Consider the following 25,219-nt stretch of genomic DNA (forward strand, 5'->3'; position numbering starts at 1 on the left):
CTAATTGCAAACATCTTAGCTAACTCATGGTTATTTTCTCACATAAAATAGTCATTGTGTGGTAGAGTTACTTTTTCTTATAGTAAAACTGTCATTCAAAAAGATTAGATTTAATTTCAGTTAATTTCTTTTGAATCTAGATATTAATCTTTCTATCAAGTGGCGAGTGTGTAATCATTCAAAAGCCTAGCAGGTTTCCATTTAATTTCCTCTGTTTGCTTATAAACAACATTGTTGAACTGCAATCAAGATACTTTTCAAAAATTAAAGCCTCTTCCATTAAAGACACCATCCATTAAAGTAATTTAAAATAATGTAATAACTGACACAGTAATTGGAATTTCACTGAATGGATACTATTTTTTTCCTATATATTATTCTACGAATATAGGGTTTCTATTTTTTAAAATAACTACTTGCGTATTGTTCTTAACACTGTACATGAAACACTCATTAAAACTAGGAAACAAGAAACTGCATAGTGAAAAGAAAAAAGTGTCTATTTTAACTAGCTATGTGAAATAATTCTGATGCCATTTAAAATAAGTTTGAATGGTATCAACTATTCTTCCTTCATGTATCATAGCCTGATTTTAAAGTGAAAGATGATTAAATAAAAAATAAGAAATAATTCAATAAATATATTTTCCGCTTACCCAATAAGAATTTAAAATATAGTATGCAAAATTTTTACCATCTAAAGACCCCCATCTATATAGTTGAAGCACTGCAGTCTTCCTGTGCATTATGACCAAGAGAGAATGTCCATAACGCATCTGCACTCATGTGGAAATAGTGTCATCGTGCTGCTTCAATTACCTCTTTTTCTCTAGTTTCAATAAAATAATACATCTCTTGATCACATTAAAAAATTCCATTTAGCTTGAACTAGCTCCATCAGAGCAGCTAATTATTGTCAAAAATTGATTTGGTTATATAACTCTAGTGAGTGTCTGTCACATGACCATGACTCACAGCAAATGCCCACTGTACTCCCTCTTTCTGCTGTATTTCAGGATTTTCTATTAACTTCAGTGACAAACCCATACAAAAGAAATGGAATAAAAAAACCCACCCATACAATCTCAATGAAGGCACAGTCATAATTGTACATGAATGAACTTCCTATAATTTCTGATGTCCTGAATCAAAGTCCTTAAAAGATTGAATTGTATTGGCAATATCATTAAATTAAATTATAGAAACCCAAAGTAATTCAGTGAAAAAAAAGGTAGTATAGTACTTATATCCTCTATCTATATACAATAGAGGAGAGTGAACATTTTGTGATGAAACCTATTACTAAAAGCAACGGACTCCGTCTGGGTTTCGGTTGCAATAGAAATCCCTAAATAGTTTTTATTAACAGAAATTGTAGACTAGTACTTAAATCAGATGAAGGGGATATAGAATTTATTCTGAAGGCTAGATCTGGGACAAACAACTTAAACTACAAGTTTTTTAAAAAGCCAGTGTTAATTTATTAGTCTTTTCAAACTGTTTTAAAGGGAAATTATTCAAGTTGTTTATTTACTATGCCTTTCCTGAATAACTAATTGGCAGCCAGAAGCAAACTTCCTTTTTTCAGAGTAGCCTTTCAAAAGATTTAAGACCTCAAGAGTTTATGAAGAGTTTGAGAATGTAATTTAACAAAGAGGTACTTATAAATTTCAGTGTTCGGTATCTTAAATTTAATAATAATTTTCACTTAGAATTTTTATAGCTCTAACTTGCATATTCTAACTAATGAGAGCCTATCAAAAAATATGAAAAATAAGATTTCAAAGACACTGGGGTTCACTTAAATAAATTAGAAGTTAGTTGGGTTGACTGACAAAGTAATAAGAGCAGCTACCCAAGAATACACACCCATAGTTTTGAACCTCATTTCTTGGCCAAAGTGTTGCATCTGGTTCTGTTGTAATAGTCATTTTTACTCCAAAGTTGTTCCAGGGAAATGATCTGGAATACTCAAATTATTCTCTAGCTAACTCCTTAGTTTTTAAATAAAACATTAACTGAAGCATTTTTAAGGTAGGGTTATTGGATGCTTTACCACTGAAATGTTAAAATCCTCATCAAAGCAAGTTGTAGAATAAGGTAATAGAAATAAACAGTGCCAATGAGAAATGGTACATTCCTAAAAATTGTAAGAAGACTTCAAAAAGCAAAAAATTGCTCATTAAAATGCAGCCTGAAACCTAAAAGGCATTTTCCATTTTTAAACTGCAAGGTGGTCTACAATATTTTGTGATTTTTATATTTCAGTTAAACTCTCAATTAGCAAAAATTTAAGCAAGTGATGCTATAACCTAAGTATTTTTTTTTTTTTTTTTTGCGGTATGCGGGCCTCTCACTGTTGTGGCCTCCCCTGTTGCGGAGCACAGGCTCCGGACGCGCAGGCTCCGGACGCGCAGGCTCAGCGGCCATGGCTCACGGGCCCAGCCGCTCCGCGGCATATGGGATCCTCCCAGACTGGGGCACGAACCCGTATCCCCTGCATCGGCAGGCGGACTCTCAACCACTTGCGCCACCAGGGAGGCCCAACCTAAGTATTTTAATTCAATAAAAATTTCCCTGATTCCTTGCCTTCAGTTTTTTATACAAATATTACCTTTGCAATGAGACGTCTTTTTTTTTTTTTTTTGCTTTTTCACAGCACATATCATCTTACATACCGGATAATATACTTACGTTTCATATTTACTATATTATATCTTTGTCCTCACTAGAATGTAAGTCCCATGAGGTGATGGACTTTTATCTGTTCTACTCACAGAAATATGTATTCCAAATTCCTAGAATAGTGCTAGGCATGTAGATTCTCAATAAATATTTACTGAATGAATAAATGAATGAATGCTTTTCTGTGATGCATACTGATTAACAAGAAAAGAATGTTCTATCACACTTATCAAACTTATGAAAAAAATTTTAGCTTTCCATTTTTGAAATGTCAATACTTTTTCTAAAGTCACATAGAAGGTCATGGTTATTAAATTCACTTAAAAATTGAATTTGAAATTGCTACTTTGAGAATAAATCCTTATTCCAGTAGTGCACTCCCCTATCTACATAGTTTATTTATGTGCATCAAGAAAATCAGAATCAAATGTTTAATTTATATCACTATTTCTGTTTATTACTTTTCTTTCTAAACTCCAGTATATCAGCACCATCACACTATTTAAATACTTATCATCTGTCTGATTATGTCTTGTAAAACAATGCATCTTGTCAGTACATATTTTACATCTGAGTAGAAACAGAAAGCTAGATTTGATAGTATTCCACCTTAAGATATGTAAGTGGATGAGCTCTTCAAGGGAAATATTATAGAACCAGAGAAGGGGAATGAGGTGGGCAGTTAAGAGCCAGTGAACAAATGGCAACAGAGAAATGGGAGGGTGATGATGGAGGGATTTAGGGCCTTGAGGTATACAAAAAAGATTTGAACCAACTGCCAGAGGGAATTTGATGGGAAAATTTTTTTTAAAAGATGAATAAAAACTGATGCTTACTAGCATGCCAAGGCCCAGCTGACATTAAACACTGTGAATTTGGAGTAAATTCAATTGGCAAAGTTACCTGAATTTCTCTAATAATATCCAGCAACCCAGCAGTATAGAAAATGAAAGGTTAGATTAACCCAGGACTAGGGAGTGGAACAGGGTAAAATTCAGTTACAATGGAAGAGAGATAGAAATATTATACGTCTCCACCCCATTCAAATGCCAAGCCAAAATTGTATATTCAGGGATTTTCCCACTCATAACTGTCCTGAATATATCTTAATACTGATTTTAGTTCAAACTTTAGCTAAAATTGGTTTAAAAATATTTTCTGGCTGAATTAAAACGTGACTAAAGCTAATGACACATAATTGATACATAATCTGTAATTTTATATCAGTAAAAGCCTATGTGTGGAAATTTACCTTTTTAACAACATCAATTGGGAGTCAATATTTTACACAGTTGGGAAGTTTCTGGGCCATTCCTAGCCAGAGCTGAAGGGGCAGTGCTTTGGCAGCCACTTTTTAATACCATGTTGACCTTCTCATCCCCTCTTCATAATCTGGTTTTAAAAAATGACAACTCGAGCATACTCATTTAAAAATTTCATTCAACAAATATTTAATGTGTTTTTCCTATACCCTGGTCAATACATCAGGTGATCAGTGTTCTAGAATGAGGCCTGGAATGAAAAGATACATTGAGCCAAACAGATTTCCTCTTTTGAAAATCTGAGCCAACAGATACTAAGCTGGTGAGGTATTTCATGTAGAAGGTGGAGCTGAAAGACCACCATGTGGAATGGGTCCATGATGAGCATGTGCTAGGCTGAAGCTCAGAGGAGGCAGGAACAAGGAGTAAGTCCTGGAGACAAAGGATTGAACAGAGCTATAGATTCCTTTGAGGGAGAAATCACATGGCTCACAAAAGAGATGGAAAAGGTCTCTGTCCAGAACTACCCCATTGGTTCTTGCAGTTCCTGTCTCCATTAACATATAGAATACAGTAGGCTTCATTATCTTCAAGTAGTTTGAATGAGTCTCTGCTTCTTGATCCAAGATGAGCCTAAGCAGAAACTGCAATTTGAGTGATTATTTCACCACACGTTTTTATGAAGACACAAAGTACTCTATATATTCATATACCAGGGTCCATAAACTGAGTGCACATCTGTGTTTGGAACATATCATGTTATTTATTTTTCTATGTTCCCACATTTATTCTCTTCTTTGAATCCTTACTCTAAGAATTAACTTGTAGCCTGAACATGTAAGCTTTGAGTAGATGGGGAAGATCTGCCTATTACTGCTACTCCACCTTAGAGGTTCTGGGAGGGGGACAGGCAATATGACCAGTTGGAAGAGCATTGGCTTTGCAGTCGAGAAACTCAAGGTTTTAGTTCTGGCTTTAGTGCTAGTCATGTGACTTTGGCTATACTACTTTCATCCTCCAAGCCTCAGATGATGTCAAAGAAGTATAAAATGATTTCACTCTCAGGTAGGCATGGAAATACTGTATCTAGCAGTAGGTAGAATCAGCACACGGTAGACAGTCAACAATTTCCTCCCCTCATGTGTGACTCGCCCAAGCTCACATGTCTGGAAATGAGCAGGAGTCCTTTCTGGAACTCACTCATAATGCATTTTTATCCTTGAGTTCATGTACTCCTCCATGTTCATGAAAATAAATTCAGGTGATATTCAAGCCTAGACATCCATTATCTTCCAGATTCTTCTTGAAGATACTGCTCTGTATTCTCCCTTCATTTCTGATGCCCACAAGTCCCTTCTTTTATCATTTCCCTTCTTCTTAAGGACATTCTTTCAGTCATTCTTTTAGTTATGCTTCCTGGAAATAAATTCTTAGTATTTCTTGAGTTAAGAATGTCTTGTTTTATCTTTCCTTCTTGAAGGAAATAGGATTATGGGTTGATAGTTCTTTTCTTTCAACAGTTGAAAATTTTGTCTCACTTTCTGGACTTGATGTTTCTGATGATGAGAAATCTATTGTCATTATAATTGTTTGTTCCTTATAGGTAAGATGTCATTTCTTTCTTGCTTTCAAGGGCCTTTTGTCTTTAGTTTTCAGAAGTTTGATGATGATGTGTTTTGGTATGGGTTTCTTTGGATCTCTCATGTTTGAGATGCATTCAGCTTCTTGAATCTTGTAGGTTTATGTCTCTTGCAAAACTTGGGAAGTTTTCAGACATAATTTCTTTTTCATCCCCTCCTTCTTTGACCTCTCCTCTGGCACTCTAACATGAATATTACACTATTTGTTATACTCCCACAGTTCCGTGAGACTCTGTTCATTTTTTTCCTTTCTGTCTTTTTTCTCCCTGTTTTTCAGATTGGTTAATTTCTACTGCTCTATCTTCCAGTTCACTGATTATTTCTTTGTCCTCCCCATTCTTTTGTTGAGCCCATCAACTGAGTTTTGTATTTGTTATTATATTTTTCAGGACTGAAATTTCCATTTGGTTCTTTATATCTATGTCTTTTTTGAGACTTTCCATATTTTCCATTTGCTTCAAGCCTGTTTGTAATTGCTTCTTAGAGCAACTTTATGATGTCTGCTTTAAAAATCTTCATCAGATCATTCTAAATCTCTGTTATTGCTATCTTGGTATTGGCATCTATTAATTGTCTTTTACCGTTCAGCTTGAGGTCTTCCTGGGTCTTGGCATGATGGGTGATTTTCAATTAAAACATTGACATTTTGGGTATTATGCTAAGGGACTCTTCATCTTATTTAAACCTTTTGTTTTAGCTGGCTTTTTTGGATACCATTCTGGCAGAGGAGGGCAAGGATGCTGCCTCATTACTGTCCAGATGCCCTACTTGTCCTTCATTGACACCTGAGGGACATAACTCCTTGTTACTGCCAAGAGAAGATAGGAGTTCTGGCTCCCCTCTAGGCCTCATCTGATACCAGGGGGCTGTGATGGGTGGGACAGAGTGGGCTTGTTACCGCTGGGTGGTGATAAAAATCCTGACTCTCCATTAGACTTCCTCTGACAAGACCCTGGGGTTGGGGAGGAGAAGGGACACCTCATTACTGTCAGTGGGGTGGAAGTCCATGCCTCCCACATATGGGAGCTCATTATTGCCCAGGAGCAATGCTGGGTGCCTTGTTACAGCCTCCTGAGGCTGGAAGTATAAGACCCATGCTTGTCCTTTGCTTGTGTGGACAGGTGTGGCGCTGCAGTTTTTAGCTGTGGTGTTTGGCTAGAGAAGAGCAGTTATGGGCTAAAAGTTTTCTGTCTTGTTAGGCTGCCCTTTCCTGGTTCTCTGGCTAGAAAGAGTAGGGGTTTTTTGCCTGCACCTGTTGTTTCTGGGTTGCTGGCTTCTTTGGCTCCAAGTCTGGGATATATGAGGCAAAAAGAAAACCCAGGAAATTCTCCACTGTGTTGTGCCTTGGGTCCTGAGATTCCTAGCCAGACTGCCTTCTTCCCTCCTTTCAGAGTCTCTTTATGTTCGTTCTAGATATATAAAGGTTTTTAATTGCACTTACTCAGAAGCATAGGGAAAAGTATACCTACTCCATCTTCCTGGAAGCATAAGTCCTCCTCCATTAGCATTCTGATATATGTTATTTCCAATTTATATTTCATAACAGGACGTTAGTTCTGATTGTTAAATTGGCAACACAAGATACTGCACTCCACTTTCTTGCCAGAGAATATAAGTGATGCTAACACTCTGCTCCCTAATTACCATCAATGTTAGGTAGTAAGCAGCCATATTAAAGTGGGATTTACCTCAGAGGTCACAGTCTAGTCCTCATATGAAAAATTTTACCTGGGTCATGTCAGACCATCCAAACCTGCATATCTGGTCCCTGAGAGAAATGCTTATGCTATAAAGTGCTGAGGCACTGTACTGCATCTATGTTGAACAGCATTATAATATAAAAAGCAAGTGTATAAATAATAAAAAATTAAGTAATTTCTAAGTTATTTGTAGAGGGCTAATAAGAGTATGATGTACTACATCTCAAAGTATCACTTTATGAAGACAATGGATGATTTTCCCTCAGCTTTGTACCACAAGAAGGTAAACAACCAATTTATTTCTATATTTTGAAAGCTGTGATTTATTTGTTTGGCTACCAGGAAGTTCACAGTCAAGTTTGTTAATGCCTCCAGTACCATATGGCATAGATTTTGTGTATTGGCCTTGCCCTTGGCTTCTTTTATTTTTCAATCAAGATTTTACTTTTACCCAAAGTTCCTCATATATTTCGTTTTTATTCAGTAGTACAGTATACATTTTGGGACGTGATCTCATTTATTTTAGAAACATACAGCTGAACAAATATGTTAAAAAAATAGAGGGTTTGTAAGCCCTCAAAAGGACAGGAAATGAACTTCAGGTTTGTTCTTAACTAGTAATAGAAACTTAATGAGTGCCATGCTTTTGATCCCGCAAGGACTCTTTCTCAAGAGACCCTACAAGAACACACTTGTTGTCACATAATTTTCACTTCATTTGTTAGATGGAGTTTTGTGAAGGGACAGACAAAAACAAGTACTACCTGGAGGACCGAAGCACCACTGTGGAGAAACTGAAGACCACTTTCAGCTGAGTCAATTCCACCAGCGGCCAAAATGGGAAATCCAGGCAAAGCGTGAGCAATGGTGGTCACAGCTCTCAAAGCAATAGGTCTGATGGCTGTGCCTACAGAAAATGAGGATGATTGATGGTTAGTATATTGACCACTTGAGCATATTGCCTTATAATCACTATCACGTGATGGCAGTGTTGTACTAGACAAAATTCAATTTTATCTCTACTTAAGATATATACGTATGTAATATACAAGCATTGCTATGTTTCAAAGTATGTTAATTTGTAAATGGATGTGTACTTATTTTAAGGACTTTGATGCTATTATTGCATGCAGGCATGTTATGCAAGTGGATATAGCAACTCTAGACCTCTCGCATAAAATATATACATATCACAATTTGATATACAGTAATGTGTAAAAGATTGTATGGAACACTTGAGCATCTGTTTGAAAAAATACAAGGAATAGCAGATTTTGTAAAAGTAAAACAATCACATACAGTGCATAAATAGACATACAGCTCTGTTATGTTTCCGAAAAGTATAAAGCAGCTGGTGTGAATAGAGATACTGCAAAAACAAGCAAGGTGCTGATGAACTTACAGATTCCATATTGCATTTTACATGTATTTCCCAAAATCTGATAGTGATTTTACTCAAACATAGTGAGCCTAATCTAATTTTTCATACATTAGAACATTTTAATCAAGTTAAAGAGAATTTACTAGAATTCAGTAATTAGAGTATGCATTTGAGTTTGTATACATTATTTAACCAAACATTACCAATACATTATTTGCTAATTGTAATAAAGGCTGTATGGATGGACAGAACACTCTGAGGTCATTTTTTACATGATTATACTGTATAAGGCTGCTTAGACTCTCAAGGGTTAACCCAATCGGGAGTAAATTAATGCTCTCATAACATAGTAATATAATTTGATATTTCTGATGTACTCTCATAAGTCAATGGTCCTATAAAGGCATTTTCTTAAGTAAAAATAGTTCTTTTTGTGCAACAATGTGGCATTGCCTCAAATAAGGGCTCCACAAACAACAAAACAAGCAAAGGGTAAAGTAAGCCTCATGTGTGATGCCTCTGGCATCTCCTCCACCACCACAAGCATCCTTACCAGCATTCTCAATATGTATTCATTGGTGCTCCTATTAAGGAAGCACAAAGAGCTTTCATTAAAATCGGTGGTTTTCTTTTTATCTTGTTCATTTCAGATGAAACTGAATATACATGTAAACTAATGTTTTAGCACTCAACACCAAAAATGTTTGTGGAAATGTCTACTTGGTGCTCTGACACCTAAAAAATCTTCCTCTAGATAATAGAGTTTCTTAGTCAAGAATATTCAATGCTGACACTTCAGGATTCCATAACTGACAGTTAAATACAAGGTAGTAAGTTAGGGCAAATTAGAAACTGAACATTAAGATTCTATTTCTATTTCAAAATATTTATCAGTGACTTCTTCTTAGTCTATATGTTTTAACCATAAAAAAAGGCTAACATAGTGGACAGGAGAATGCATGGAAAGAATACACACACACATATTTATAGAAACATATCTTTAGCTATACTAAAAAGAAATTCAAGAGTAAAAGTTAGAGGAAAGCATTTTTAAGTTAAGTTGTAACTTAAATAAACCTTTTAGACAGACATACAGCTATCTTGGCATAATATAACTAATATGGTCAATATATGCTAAGTTGATGGCTCCTTTACACACATGTTACTTTGAAGTAATAAAGAAATATTGGGATTCTTTTTTTTCTTATTTAGTTGACCCTGGAGAGTAAAGGAAATTTTTGCTAAGCAGATAAATAATTTATTTCTAACTGCACTGTTAGAAGACTACCATTAACACTAAGGGGTAAAATTTCAAAGTGGTACACAGGGATTTGGCCACATATTCCAATTGATATTAATGGACATCAAATGGCAAAATCTCAGAACACAGCTTTGAAAATTTAACCAGTTACATTTAAAGGGCAACATTATTACACAGGTGTTAAAAAACATCAGTAAATCCTCAGTGGCATTTGAAGATGTTCAATTAGGTCAATAAGACATTTTCTATTTGATGTTTTTCTTCTTTTTAAAAACTTTTCTAATTTACCCAATGAACATGAAAACCTTTCAAACTAATAAAGGTATCTTTTTAAATTAAGAGTAATTATGTTCTCTGAGGAAATGGGATCCAAAAATGAAGAAATGGATCCTTCTGTTGCTGGGTAATAGTAAATTCAGTTTTAGTTTCCATTATAAATTCCATTTGATTGGTTTTCTTTATAACTCAATTGATTTAGTATGAAATATAATCTACCTGTTCTCAGCATTTTTATGGGGAATAGATTTTTAAAATGACTTTTATTCGCCATGAAAGGTTTTTGGAAGGAAACTGAAGGAATGTAAAAGGATCTTTCTAAATTGTTATACAGAAATTTCTTTTTAGTTTTAAAGTGACAGAAATGAAAAAATAATAGATTCAATATAAAAATAAAACTTTTGGTGTGAAAGAAATACATACATCAATACCATATGAGATTGTACATATGTTAATTAAAATGCATACAGATTTCCAGAATCACAGTTATTGAGATAAGAATTTTTAAAACTTTGTCACTGCTACAGTAATTAATGATTTTAGACCAAAGACCAGGGAGGAAGAAGCCAGTTGAGAAGCTCAAGGAATTAAAAGTGGACTCCATCCTAAAGGAAACAACAAGGTTTAAATCAAAAAATTGTAATCCTATAAGCTTAAATTAATTAATAGGCAACGTGCAATTTAAATTAAGCCTTCAGCTACATGGGGTAACCAGATGAACCTGATGGGAAATTAATTACATCAAGTCTTTCTGTTTCAACAGTGTGGGAGGTGCCAATGAAAGTCAGCCATTCTGAATCCCCACATTTTGAAACAAGCTGCAGGTTCAAACAAACAAAAAGTGAACTAGACCTTTGAGTTCCAACATTGCTGTGAAGAGTCCTGATTTGTACCAAAGTGGCCCTAGCAGAAAACCTGGGGGACTAGAATGAACTTTTGGTATCTAATCAATCGAGGCCCTCCATATAGTCACATCCTAAAATGCAAATCAGTATGTTGAATTCATAGATCTTTGATAAACTTCACATTACATTTGATTGATTCATGATCTAGAAAAACATTTCAGTAAGCCAGAGATGTTGAATTCAAAGGTAACCAATCTGAATTCAATGATTTTTTTTCTTAAGAAAATACTTTCTTATTTTAATTGCAATTTCAAAAATGCTACCATTAGTAGTAGTATTACATATTGATATGCAAGTAAGAATTAATGTATTATGACTTAGGTTCCTTACTCAGGCCTCATTTATCCATTCATCTGTTCATCTGTCTATTCAAGAAATATTAAGCACCTGTGCCTTCTTTTAAAAAAGACGTAATTGTAACTGAATTGGAAAAGCTTAAAAGACAATCTCAGGTAATCAGTTTATGTTGTAACCATATTGTCACCCAGGGTGGATACCCAAAACACCAGCCTCAATGATCTTAGGAGGTAGTTTCAAGGTAAATAATATGAGTTCAGTTATTCATTCTGTACACATCCCATTAGGAAAGCTTCACATTCATTTAAACATCATATATTTTATAATTACTATTAATATAAACTCTAGAAAGAAGGGAATTTGAGGATGAATTAGTTACATCCGAGAGACAACAGGGTCAACTTCTTAGGTTAAAATTCTAGCTCCACTATTTACAAGCTCTGTAATCTTGTGAAAATTTCTTAATCTTTTCATCTATAAAATAATAAAATTATAATAACTTCATAGAGCTGTTTTGAGGATTAAATTATTTAATATATATAAAGGGCTAGCACATAACAAAGATTATATAGATGTTTGCTATTATAACCTGTACTACCTAGGAGGACAATTGATTTCAGAGGGAGCATTTATTTAGTTTACTTTGTGCCTTTTATGCTGTTGCTGTGTGCTTAGTAATGCAAAGAAACCTTTTTCTTTTTTTTTATTGGAGACAAGATTATGATGCCTAGGATGATGAAACTTTATAACCTCTGCTCCCTTAGGAGAACCACACATCTCCCTCTCCCTTTTCCCCTCTCCAGCAGCTTTCATTTAGTGGTGTCATAATGTTGGTAGGATTAACTGACTCCAAAGCTAAAAATCTCAAAGACAGACATCCATATATTTAAGATTTTATTTTGAGAATCAAAAGGCCCATGCACTAAATCAATATGCAAGACTTTTAATGACAACATCAGAAGTTGAGTTTATTGGTGAGAAGGAGGCAGAGCTTTACTTAGCATGACTAAATCCTTGAAAAGACATTTTTAATGGGCAAGGTAGTGTGGAACATATGCTAATTTTGGATAACTGAAATTTTGAATAATTGAGTTTAATTCTGTTTGTTTTTTCCTTAATCATTTGACTCCTAAAACAGCTACTGTTACAGAGTTAATTGTTAAAGCTAAGTCCACAATAAACTCTCTGATAATGGCTCTAGCTGGCAATAAAACAGAATTGGGTTATAATACTCACTCATGCTCACTGTGTACACAAAAAGAAAATGTAGTTTTAATTTGCTTACATTAATTAAAATATAATGAATTAAGTGGATAACAAATTCCTTAGAAATTGAGCTTTGACTGTCTGTTAATAGTTTTAACATCACCCAGAAGAAAGAAAATATTAGCAAATTAAGAATTTCAAAGATTTAGGAGTTGAGAGATTGGTTTTTATAAAATAAACATAAATCAAGCACCAAAAATTTATCCTTTAAAACAACTTTAAAATATTAATGAACCTAACATATTGATAAATATGTAAAGCACATATACACACACATATATATATACACGTATATACAATGGAATATTACTCAGCCATAGAAAGAAATGAAATTGAGTTATTTGTAGTGAGGTGGATGGACCTAGAGTCTGTCATACAGAGTGAAGTAAGTCAGAAAGAGAAAAACAAATACCGTATGCTAACACATATATATGGAATCTAAGAAAAAAAAAAGGTCATGAAGTACTTAGGGGTAAGACGGGAATAAGGACACAGACCTACTACAGCGTGGACTTGAGGATATGGGGAGGGGGAAGGGTAAGCTGTGACAAAGTGAGAGAGTGGCATGGACCTTTATACACTACCAAACGTAAAATAGATAGCTAGTGGGAAGCAGCCGCATAGCACAGGGAGATCAGCTCCGTGGTTTGTGAACACCTAGAGGGGTGGGATAGGGAGCGTGGGAGGGAGGGAGACACAAAAGGGAAGAGATGTGGGAACATATATATATGTATAACTGATTCACTTTGTTATAAAGCAGAAACTAACACACCATTGTAAAGCTATTATACTCCAATAAAGGTGTTAAAAAAATAAAATAAATAAAAATACATCTTTACACATAGATTAAAGTCCTCTGAGAAAATGACCATAATTCAACTAGAAACTGAAGTACTACAAGGATCCAGGGTTATATCAAGAGATATGAAATCTAAAGAGGAGAAATGGGAGAAAGAAAACCAATTATTTTACGTTGCTATTTTAGGTTTATTGAAAAAGCTAAAAATTTTCTTATGGAAACGTTTTAATTTTTGTTGAATACTTCAAGATATTTTTTCTGAGTCTTCATATCTTTATAGCTGTTTATCTGCTTCATAACATATTCAATATATTCATAGTCAATTTATATTCAATAATTTGGTACCTAGCATGTGCCAGGCATTTTATTTTAAAGCAATAGAATTAATACTATTTACCAGAGAAGGGGCCATTTTCCTTTCTGAGCATTTGTTCTTGGAGTGATTTCCATAGCCTGACACGGAGACTGGGGCTTCAAAAAGTGTGTGATTTAACCCTTAGAGTGCTGTGCAGGGAGATGCTATCAGCTCTGTTTCGTATACGAAGAAAGGGAAGTTCAAGCTGAATAAAACTTGTTTTATGCCACAGTTTAAAAGTTTAAACACCAAGTCTCTGTGACTATCAGAGTCCATACTTTTCAGCTGCTACTGAGAAATGACAGTGCAGCAATTATGACGAGGATCACTTGCACATTGTCTTTGCCTAAGAAAACCAGTATCAGTATCGTCTGTGGTCTAATGCTCAGAGCACAGGTTCTAAAGTCCAACCAATTAGGTGTAAGTCTTTATTCTATTACTTTACACAATTGTGACTCTGAGCAAGCTCCTTTGTTAGCTTCCTAGAACATCAGTTTTCCCTATCTGTGAAACAGGGACATCACTAACAATAATATCATAGCAACTTGGGGACTATTACATGATACAATTCGTGGAAAGCACTCGGCACAGGGCCTGGTTCATACTATATATAAGCTAATATTACTACCAAAGCCAGAGAAAATTGATCAGAAAAATAAGCATTTACTATAAACATGTGGGGATAAACACTTAATACTTAAGGGGTGTTAATTAATCTCCTAGATATTAAATTTGGAGATCCTAAGTCATTTCATTTCTAAAAATTATAGTTTGAGTCTATGATTGTAAATGCATATATTTTTGTGAAAAACTCTTTGTTAGGTGTATAATGCAACTGCAATATCTAAATGTATATGTCTTATCCAGAAACTCTATTTTGAGAAATAAAATCCATTAGTGCATAGACATAAAGTTACATGTACAAAGATGTTCCTTGAAATATTGTTTCTTATAGCAAAACAGTGAAAACAACCTAAATAATCACTAGCAGTTATGCTAGTAAATAAATTATAGTTCATCCATGTATGTATGATATCACAGGAAACCTTTAAAACTGATGTGGAAATATCTCTAGGATACGATGTTACGTGTTAAATGACAAGTAGCAGAATAATATATAGGTTGTAGTTCCATTTTAGGTAAAAAATGTATGATTACATTTAGTATGTGGGCATGTAAATGCAAAGAATGTTGAGTTTTAAACTGCTAATAGTTATCTCTGGGGAACAGGTTGAAGAGGAACTTTCTAGTTCGATACCTATACATCCATATTATTTAATTATTTTAGGTAAGAAAGTGTTTATGATTCACTTCTGCAACGAGAAGTGACTATTTTTTATAATGCTTCTAAAACAATACAGGAATAGACATTTTCAGATTCTGTGCTGTGAAACATATATGGGATGTGCAATGATCCTACCCTCCGTACATTCAGAAGAGCACATTTGGTTCTATGTATTAACAAACTTAGAATATATCCAAAACAGGTTGAATAGAATGATCTCTCTCTCTCTCATCTCCCCACCCTGCCACATACACATACACACATACACACACATAATGGGATGGACCCAGAGATGGAAAAAGCCTATGAAAAGTTTTGTTTGGAATCAAATGGTAAGCAAAACCAGTAAACCTAAATTTCAGTATGTCAGTTTTCTGAAGTAGTTTAGGATATGGTGATTTACAAGAACACAGAAAAGCAAGAAAGTGTTTCACACATATCAAATTAAGGATGTTGAGTTATGTTACTAGTGTATGAAACTTTAATTTTAACATTATCTGCCAAAATAAACTTTATTCCCCATAACTTAAAATGCATATGTATATATATGTATATATAATATACATATATTATATATAAATAGCTTATTATGTACAGTTAATTCCACTGTTATGGTGCAATAAGATTGATTTTGAAATAAAAATTTTTAAAAATAATATGTGTGTATGTATAAAATGGCTGAAAGTAATCCCAATAGTTGTTCTTCAAATATTTAAGGGATAACCGTAAAGAAAGGCTTCATTTATGTTTTCTTCAAAAGATAACTAGAACAAATGGTTAAGCACACACTACTGGTTTTATTATTGTTATTTTTATCATTAATTTGTTGTAAATTCAGCAACAGAAGTAGCTACATTTGGATGCCCATATCCCTTAAACCTAAATGGATATTTGGCAGGTAGTGGCAGGTAGGATGCAATAGAAAAGATCTGTACTATAGAAAATATTGGATTAGATGATCTCTTCCAATTCAAAATTCCAGGATAATATGAACTTTGTCATGATATTTTAAGGAGCAATTTTATATGCTCTGTGGTTTCCCAGTAGATACCAGTGATGAAGTTAACTTATAAAAGGATTAAGTATGAGTTAAAGTGAAATTTTAACATGTAATACATTCATTATAGAGACTCCTCTTTTGAGTGCTTTCTAATTGACAGGTGTTTTCCTAAGTGTTTTCTCATGCATTGTCTCAGTGACATTACTTTAGGTATTTTTTTGTCCTCATATTCTTAGATATGTAAATGAGATCATAAGAAATAAATATCTCACCCTCAAGATCACTCAGACAGTGTGGGTCCAGTATTTGCATCTAGGTCTACCTGACTCCTAATACCATGCTCTTAACCACAGTACTATATTTCTTCCCTATTTTAATTGTTTGCATATTGATTAAGTTATAGAGTTAATAAGTTTTATAAATAATAAAGATATGTTGTCCACATATGATAAAACCAAGAATATTGGCATTATATTAATTGTTGGCTAGTAACTAGATAGAAATGATAGCTGTTAGTAATTGGTATAACTAGAGAGACCATATGACCTGGTTTGCCCAGGAGAGTTCCAGTTTATCACACCTATATTTATTTGTAATTACATGAAGTAATTATAAACAGCATCCTCTTTCACTCTAAAAGTAATCTAGTTTGGTTAATCAATTATAATGATAATTGTATCTAGGAATTATAGGACAAAGATAATTATGGAAGCAAAGTGAAAGTTGATTTAGAACAAAACCATAATCTATGAAAAACTTAGAAACTAACTACACCTTCCAAGACTCAAAGGATGGCACGAAGAGATAAATTTCCTTGAATTTGTTACTAGAGGGAAAAATATATGGCATTCATATGTGATATCTAGGCATAATTAGTCTATATGTTCTTTCTGTTTTCAACCTGTAGGTGGCCACCACAAGCTACACTTATTAAACAACTCATTAGTAGCATTTTCAATACTGTCATCTTCAGATAATTAGCAATTTATTTAAATAACCAATTTCTGTAGAAATAATTGCCATGAAATGCCCTGAACCTACTTTTTCATAAACTATAATAAAAGTGTTAAGATAATCCCTGACATTTGCAAATGCCATTAGTTCACCTTTCCTTTTGATAGTGCTATGGCATTATGTTTAAACAATTACCCGATAACACAGCAGTTTAATGAAACAGTACAGTAAGCACATTCTTCAATATGGCCAGCGACGAAATTCAGATTTAGAAAGAAATCCAGACATGTTAACATAGAGGAAAGACACACAGACAAAAGAAAAAGGATTATTGAAATAAGTACATTATTGCTATTTCCAACTTGGTTTAGTTTTCATAGTAGATGCTACAACATATGTACTCTCTTTGGAAACAAGAATGGAGAGTTTTGTAAATTGTTTCATGTAATTGGATGGTGTCAATTAAAATCATATGAATCTATGAATATGTAAAATATACTCATCATATTATTTGTTCAGTAATCTCCACACACAAGAAACAAGTAGGGAATTTTTCTTACTCTCATTTTTCATGTATTTGTGTTTTTACTTACAAAATGGTGTAAAATTTCAAAGTAGAGTCATCAAGGAAGAACTATAAATGGCTTTTACATCTCAGATAGTATTTAGCATTTAAAACGGACCAGGGTTCTAATCTCAGTTTCTTCCTTGTTATTTGGCTCCCTATTTTAAGACCTATTGATGAGGGCTCATAGTGTTTCTGAGTTACCAGAGATAAAACTCTCTGAGACCGTCACAATTTTTAAGCTGTTGGTCTTCAGATTGGGATTGACATGTACACACTACTATATATAAAACAGATAACTAATAAGGACCTACTGTATAGCACAGGGAACTCCACTCAATACTCCGTAATGGCCTATATGGGAAAAGAATTTTAAAAAGAGTGGATATATGTATATGAATAACTGATTCACTTTGTTGTACACCTGAAACTAACACAACATTGCAAATCAACTATACCCTAATAAAAATAAAAAAAAAACTAGAATTCAACAGCAATGACAATATCATTTTACGACTAAAAGGAAATAATGCTGAGAACCTACTGAATACCAGGTGCTCTGCTAAGTTACTTACACATTATTTATATCCTCACAGGTCACATATGCATTATCCTCCTTGTACAGATGAAGAAATTCAGGCTCAAAAAAGTTAAGTAGCATATGTATATAAGAAAGGCAGGGTTGTGTAGTAAAATAACACATTATAGCAATAAAACAATTAGTTCACAATGTGACCATAAAATTCATTGACGGATTTGAATTTGAGGGCTTTTCTTTATTTCCAGATTACCATATGCCTCAGTCCCCCCCCTTATAAGTACTTCTGGCAGTACTGTAAGCTTATAAATATAATGAATTTACCTATTAATACATGACTCTTTAAAAATACACATATTTCCTTAGAGAAGAGATCCTGAACCATGACAGACTTAGCAAACTTGGTGTATAAACATCTCTCATAAGATTTTGCCTAAGGATGTTCAGGGCAAATGTTATCATACCACATAAAAATCTCACAGTCTATGAGTATTCAAAAATGGTTATTCGAAGAGAAGAAAGAGAAAAATTAAAATGACGATGATAATGTTGATGACCAGAACTAGGCTTTGCTCTGGGAGAACGCAGGACAATTAGAAGGGAGCATTTTTCTGAAGACATAAAAAATAACAAAAGAATTTCCACATCCACTAGGATCATATTATCTCTTTCTTTGTAAAGCCATGATTTCTTTCCTCTCTGAAATTCTGTACTCTGTTTACACTGTGGGTGGTTCCATGGTCAGGGTGTCCATGGTAGCACTTGCCCTACCGTCAAACTATTCCTTTTATTCTCATTCTCTTTTTCACTTTACAATGAATTACATGTGTAAATCTCTGGGCCTTGTGATAAGGCTGCATTCCACAGAGTCTGCTGAAACCCAGGTTGTACAGCAAGCACTGAGGTTTTGTTCTCTCCTCTGGGCTGGACATCTCTCAAAGATATCAATGGGCTTTAACATATTTTTTTATTGAAGTATAGTTGATTTACAGTATTATATTAGTTTCAGGTGTACAGCACAGTGATTCAGTACTTTTACTGATTATAGTCCATTAAAAGTTATCAGAAGAGAATCGGTTAATTTGCTGTGCTATACAATATATCCTTGTTGCTTATCTATTTTATACACAGTAGTTTGTATCTCTTAATCCCATACCCCTAATTTTGCCCCTCTCCCGTTCAGTAACCACTAATTTGTTTTCTGTATCTGTGAGTCTGTTTCTTTTTTGCATATACATTCATTTGCATATACATTCGAGATATAAGTGATATATAATAGTTGTCTTTCTCTGTCTGACTTATTTCAGTAAGTATAATATTCTCTAGCTCCAACCACGCTGCTGCAAATGGCAGAATTTCATTCTTTCTTATGGCCGAGTAGTATTCCATTGTGTATATCTCCCCTTCTTTATCCAATCATCTCTCTTTTTTTTTTTTAACATCTTTATTGGAGCATAATTGCTTTACAATGGTGTGTTAGTTTCTGCTTTATAACAAAGTGAATCAGTTATATATATAAATATGTTGCCATATCTCTTGCCTCTTGCATCTCTCTCCCTCCCACCCTCCCTTTCCCACCCCTCTAGGTGGTCACAAACCACCAAGGTAATCTCCCTGTGCTATGCAGCTGCTTCTCACTAAATAGCCATTTTACGTATGGTAGTGTATATATGTCCATGCCACTCTCTCACTTTGTCACAGCTTACCCTTCCCCCTCCACATATCCTCAACTCCATGCCCTAGTAGGTCTGTGTCTTTATTCCCGTCTTATTCCTAGGTACTTCATGACCTTTCTTTTCTTTCTTTTTTTTTTTTTTTTAAGATTCCATATATATGTGTTAACATACAGTATTTGTTTTTCTCTTTCTGACTTACTTCACTCTGTATGACAGACTCTAGGTGCATCCACCTCACTACAAATAACTCAATTTCGTTTCTTTTTATGGTTGAGTAATATTCCATTGTATATATGTGCCACATCTTCTTTATCCATTCATCTGTTGATGGACATTTAGGTTGCTTCCATGTCCTGGCTATTGGAAATAGAGCTGCAATGAACATTTTGGTACATGACTCTTTCTGAATTATGGTTTTCTCAGGGTATGTGCCCAGTAGTGGGATTGCTGGGTCGTATGGTAGTTCTATTTTTAGTTTTTAAGGAACCTCCATACTGTTCTCCATAGTGGCTGAATCAATTTATATTCCCACCAACAGTGCAAGAGTGTTCCCTTTTCTCCACACTCCCTCCAGCATTTATTGTTTCTAGATTTTTTGATGATGGCCATTCTGACTGGTGTGAGATGATATCTCATTGTAGTTTTGATTTGCATTTCTCTAATGATTAATGGTGTTGAGTATTCTTTCATGTGTTTGTTGGCACTGTGATATCTTCTTTGGAGAAATGTCTATTTAGGTCTTCTGCCCATTTTTGGATTGAGTTGTTTGTTTTTTTGATATTGAGCTGCATGAGCTGCTTGTAAATTTGGAGATTAATCCTTTGTCAGTTGCTTCATTTGCAAATATTTTCTCTCATTCTGAGGGTTGTCTTTTGGTCTTATCTATGGCTTACTTTGCTGTGTAAAAGCTTTTAAGTTTCATTAGGTCCCATTTGTTTTTATTTCCATTTCTCTGGGAGGTGGGTCAAAAAGGATCTTGCTGTGATTTATGTCATACAGTGTTCTGCCTATGTTTTCCTCTAAGAGTTTTATAGTGTCTGGCCTTACATTTAGGTCTTTAATCCATTTTGACTTTATTTTCGTGTATGGTGTTAGGAAGTGATCTAATTTCATACTTTTACATGTCCCTGTCCAGTTTTCCCAGCACCACTTATTGAAGAGGCTGTCTTTTCTCCACTGTATATTCTTGCCTCCTTTATCAAAGATAAGGTGACCATATGTGCATGGGTTTACCTCTGGGCTTTCTATCCTGTTCCATTGATCTATATTTCTGTTTTTGTGCCAGTACCATACTGTCCTTCTTACTGTAGCTTTGTAGTATAATCTGAAGTCAGGGCACCTGATTCCTCCAGCTCCATTTTTCATTCTCAAGATTGCTTTGGCTATTCGGGGTCTTTTGTGTTTCCATACATATTGTGAAATTTTTTGATCTAGTTCTGTGAAAAATGCCAGTGGTAGTTTGATAGGGATTGCATTGAATCTGTAGATTGCTTTGGGTAGTAGAGTCATTTTCACAATGTTGATTCTTCCAATCCAAGAATATGGTATATCTCTCCATCTATTTGTACCATCTTTAATTTCTTTCATCAGTGTCTTATAATTTTCTGCATACAGGTGTTTTGTCTCCTTAGGTAGGTTTATTCCTAGATATTTTATTCTTTTTGTTGCAATGGTAAATGAGAGTGTTTTCTTAATTTCACTTTCAGATTTTTTATCATTAGTGTATAGGAATGCCAGAGACTTCTGTGCATTAATTTTGTATCCTGCTACTTTACCAAATTCATTGATTAGCTCTAGTAGTTTTCTGGTAGCATCTTTAGGATTCTCTATGTATAGTATCATGTCATCTGCAAACAGTGACAGCTTTACTTCTTCTTTTCCGATTTGGATTCCTTTTATTTCTTTTTCTTCTCTGATTGCTGTGGCTAAAACTTCCAAAACTAGGTTGAATAAGAGTGGTGAGAGTGGGCAACCTTGTCTTGTTCCTGATCTTAGTGGAAATGGTTTCACTTTTTCACCATTGAGGATGATGTTGGCTGTGAGTTTGTCATATATGGCCTTTATTATGTTGAGGAAAGTTCCCTCTATGCCCACTTTCTGCAGGGTTTTTATCATAAATGGGTATTGAATTTTGTCCAAAGCTTTCTCTGCATCTATTGAGATGATCATATATCTTTTCTCCTTCAATATGTTAATATGGTGTATCACGTTGATTGATTTGCATATATTGAAGAATCCTTGCATTCCTGGAATAAACCCCACTTGATCATGGTGTATGATCCTTTTAATGTGCTGTTGGATTCTGTTTGCTAGTATTTTGTTGAGGATTTTTGCATCTATGTTCATCAGTGATATTGGCCTGTTGTTTTCTTTCTTTGTGACATCTTTGTCTGGTTTTGGTATCAGGGTGATGGTGGACTCATAGGATGAGTTTGGGAGTGTTCCTCCCTCTGCTATATTTTGGAAGAGTTTGAGAAGGGTAGATGTTAGCTCTTCTCTGAATGTTTGATAGAATTCGCCTGTGAAGCCATCTGGTTCTGGGCTTTTGTTTGTTGGAAGATTTTTAATCACAGTTTCAATTTCAGTGCTTGTGATTGGTCTGTTCATTTTTCTATTTCTTCTGGGTTCAGTCTTGGCAGGTTGTGCATTTCTAAGAATTTGTCCATTTCTTCCAGGTTGTCCATTTTATTGGCATAGAGTTGGTTGTAGTAATCTCTCATGATCCTTTGTATTTCCACAGTGTCATTTGTTAATTCTTTTTCATTTTTAATTCTATTGATTTGAGTCTTCTCCCTTTTTTTCTTGATGAGTGTAGCTAATGGTTTATCAATTTTGTTTATCTTCTCAAAGAACCAGCTTTAAGTTTTATTGATGTTTGCTGTCGTTTCCTTCATTTGTTTTTCATTGATTTCTGATCTTTATGATTTCTTTCCTTCTGCTAACTTTGGGGTTTTTTTGTTCTTCTTTCTCTAATTGCTTTAGGTGCAAGGTTAGGTTGTTTATTTGAGATGTTTCCTGTTTCTTAAGGTGGGATTGTATTGCTATAAACTTCCCCCTTAGAACTGCTTTTGCTGCATCCCATAGGTTTTGGGTCGTCGTGTCTCCATTGTCATTTGTTTCTAGGTATTTTTTTATTTCCTCTTTGATTTCTTCAGTGATCACTTCGTTATTAAGGAGTGTATCGTTTAGCCTCAATGTGTTTGAATTTTTTACAGATTTTTTCCTGTAATTGACATCTAGTCTCATAGCATTGTGGTCGGAAAAGGTACTTGATACAATTTCAACTTTCTTAAATTTACCAAGGCTTGATTTGTGACCCAAGATATGATCTATCTTGGAGAATATTCCATGAACACTCAAGAAAAATGTGTATTCTGTTGTTTTTGCATGGAATGTCCTATAAATATCAATTAAGTCCATCTTGTTTAATGTATCATTTAAAGCTTGTGTTTCCTTATTTATTTTCATTTCGGATGATGTGTCCATTGGTGAAAGTGGGGTGTAAAGTCCCCTACTATGATTGTGTTACTGTCGATTTCCCCTTTTATGGCTGTTAGTATTTGCCTTATGTATTGAGGTGCTCCTATGTTGGGTGCATAAATATTTACAAGTGTTATATCTTCTTGGATCGATCCCTTGATCATTATGTAGTGTCCTTCTTTGTTTCTTCTAATAGTCTTTATTTTAAAGTCTATTTTGTCTGATATGAGAATTGCTACTCCAGCTTTCTTTGATTTCCATTTGCATGGAATATCTTTTTCCATCCCCTCACTTTCAGTCTGTATGTGTCCCTAGGTCTGAAGTGGGTCTCTTGTAGACAGCATATATGCGGGTCTTGTTTTTGTATCCATTCAGCCAGTCTGTGTCTTTTGTTGGAAGCATTTAATCCATTTACATTTAAGGTAATTATCGATATGTATGTTCCTCTTCCCATTTTCTTAATTGTTTTGGGTTTGTTATTGTAGGTCTTTTCCTTCTCTTGTGTTTCTTGCCTACAGAAGTTCCTTTAGCATTTGTTGTAAAGCTGGTTTGGTGGTGCTGAACTCTCTCAGCTTTTGCTTGTCTGTAAACCTTTTAATTTCTCCATCAAATCTGAATGAGATCCTTGCTGGGTAGAGTAATCTTGGTTGTAGGGTTTTCTCCTTCATCACTTTAAATACGTCCTGCCACTCCCTCTGGCTTTCAGAGTTTCTTCTGAAAGATCAGCTGTTAACCTGATGGGGATTCCCTTGTGTGTTATTTGTTGTTTTTCCCTTGCTGCTTTTAATATGTTTTCTTTGTATTTAATTTTTGATAGTTTGATTAATAAGTGACTTGGCATCTTTCTCCTTGGATTTATCCTATATGGGACTCTCTGCGTTTCCTGGACTTGATTAACCATTTCCTTTCCCATATTAGGGAAGTCTTCAACTATAATCTCTTCAAATATTTTCTCAGTCCCTTTCTTTTTCTCTTCTTCTTCTGGGACCCCTATAATTTGAATGTTGGTGCGTTTAATGTTGTCCCATAGGTCTCTGAGACTGTCCTCAGTTCTTTTCATTCTTTTTTCTTTCTTCTGCTTGCAGTAGTTATTTCCACTATTTTATCTTCCACGTCACTTATCCGTTCTTCTGCCTCAGTTATTCTGCTATTGATCCCATCTAGAGTATTTTTAATTTCATTTATTGTGTTGTTCATTGTTTCTTGTTTCATCTTTCGTTCTTCTAGGTCCTTGTTAAACATTTCTTGTATTTTCTCCATTCTATTTCCAAGATTTTGGATCATCTTTACTGTCATTATTCTGAATTCTTTTTCAGGTAGTCTGCCTATTTCCTCTTCATTTGTTAGGTCTGGTGGGTTTTTACCTTGCTCCGTCATCTGCTGCATGTTTTTTTGTCTTGTCATTTTGCTTATATTACTGCGTTTGAGATCTCCTTTTTGCAGGCTGCAGGTTCATAGTTCCTATTGTTTTTGGTGTTTGTCCCCAGTGGCTAAGGTTGTTTCAGTGGGTTGTGTAGGCTTCCCGGTGGAAGGGACTGGTGCCTGTGTCCTTTGCTGACACAGGATGGGGTTAAAGGAGCAGCTGCTTCGGGGGCTCTGGCTCACTCAGGTTGAGGGGAGGGAGGGGTACGGATGTGGGGCGAGCCTGCGGCAGCAGTGCCTGAAGTGAGCCATGTGTTCTCCCGGGAAGTTGTCCCTGGATCACGGGACCCTGGCAGTGCCAGGCTGCACCGGCTCCCGGGAGGGGAGGTGTGGATAGTGACCTGGGCTTGCACATAGGCTACTTGGTGGCAGCAGCAGGAGGCTTATCGTCTCTTGCCCGTCTCTGGGGTCTGCGCTGATCGCCGCGGCTCTCGCCCATCTCTGGAGCTCCTTTAAGCAGCGCTCTTAATCC

The 25,219-nt window shown here is 35.0% G+C and overlaps 1 protein-coding gene across 1 annotated transcript in view; it reads right to left on the bottom strand.

Moving 5' to 3' along the window:
• The window catches only part of DPYD (dihydropyrimidine dehydrogenase), an 820,949-nt gene that overhangs the window by 135,553 nt on the left and 660,177 nt on the right, over positions 1-25,219 (bottom strand). Inside the window, exon 19 of the mRNA XM_060090168.1 lies at positions 8,052-8,194. Coding sequence (XP_059946151.1) covers positions 8,052-8,194 — 143 coding nt within the window. The remainder of the gene's footprint in view (positions 1-8,051; positions 8,195-25,219) is intronic.

This window comes from Mesoplodon densirostris, chromosome 2 (assembly GCF_025265405.1).
Source record: "Mesoplodon densirostris isolate mMesDen1 chromosome 2, mMesDen1 primary haplotype, whole genome shotgun sequence".
In the NCBI taxonomy this organism is placed as follows: Eukaryota; Metazoa; Chordata; class Mammalia; order Artiodactyla; family Ziphiidae; genus Mesoplodon; species Mesoplodon densirostris.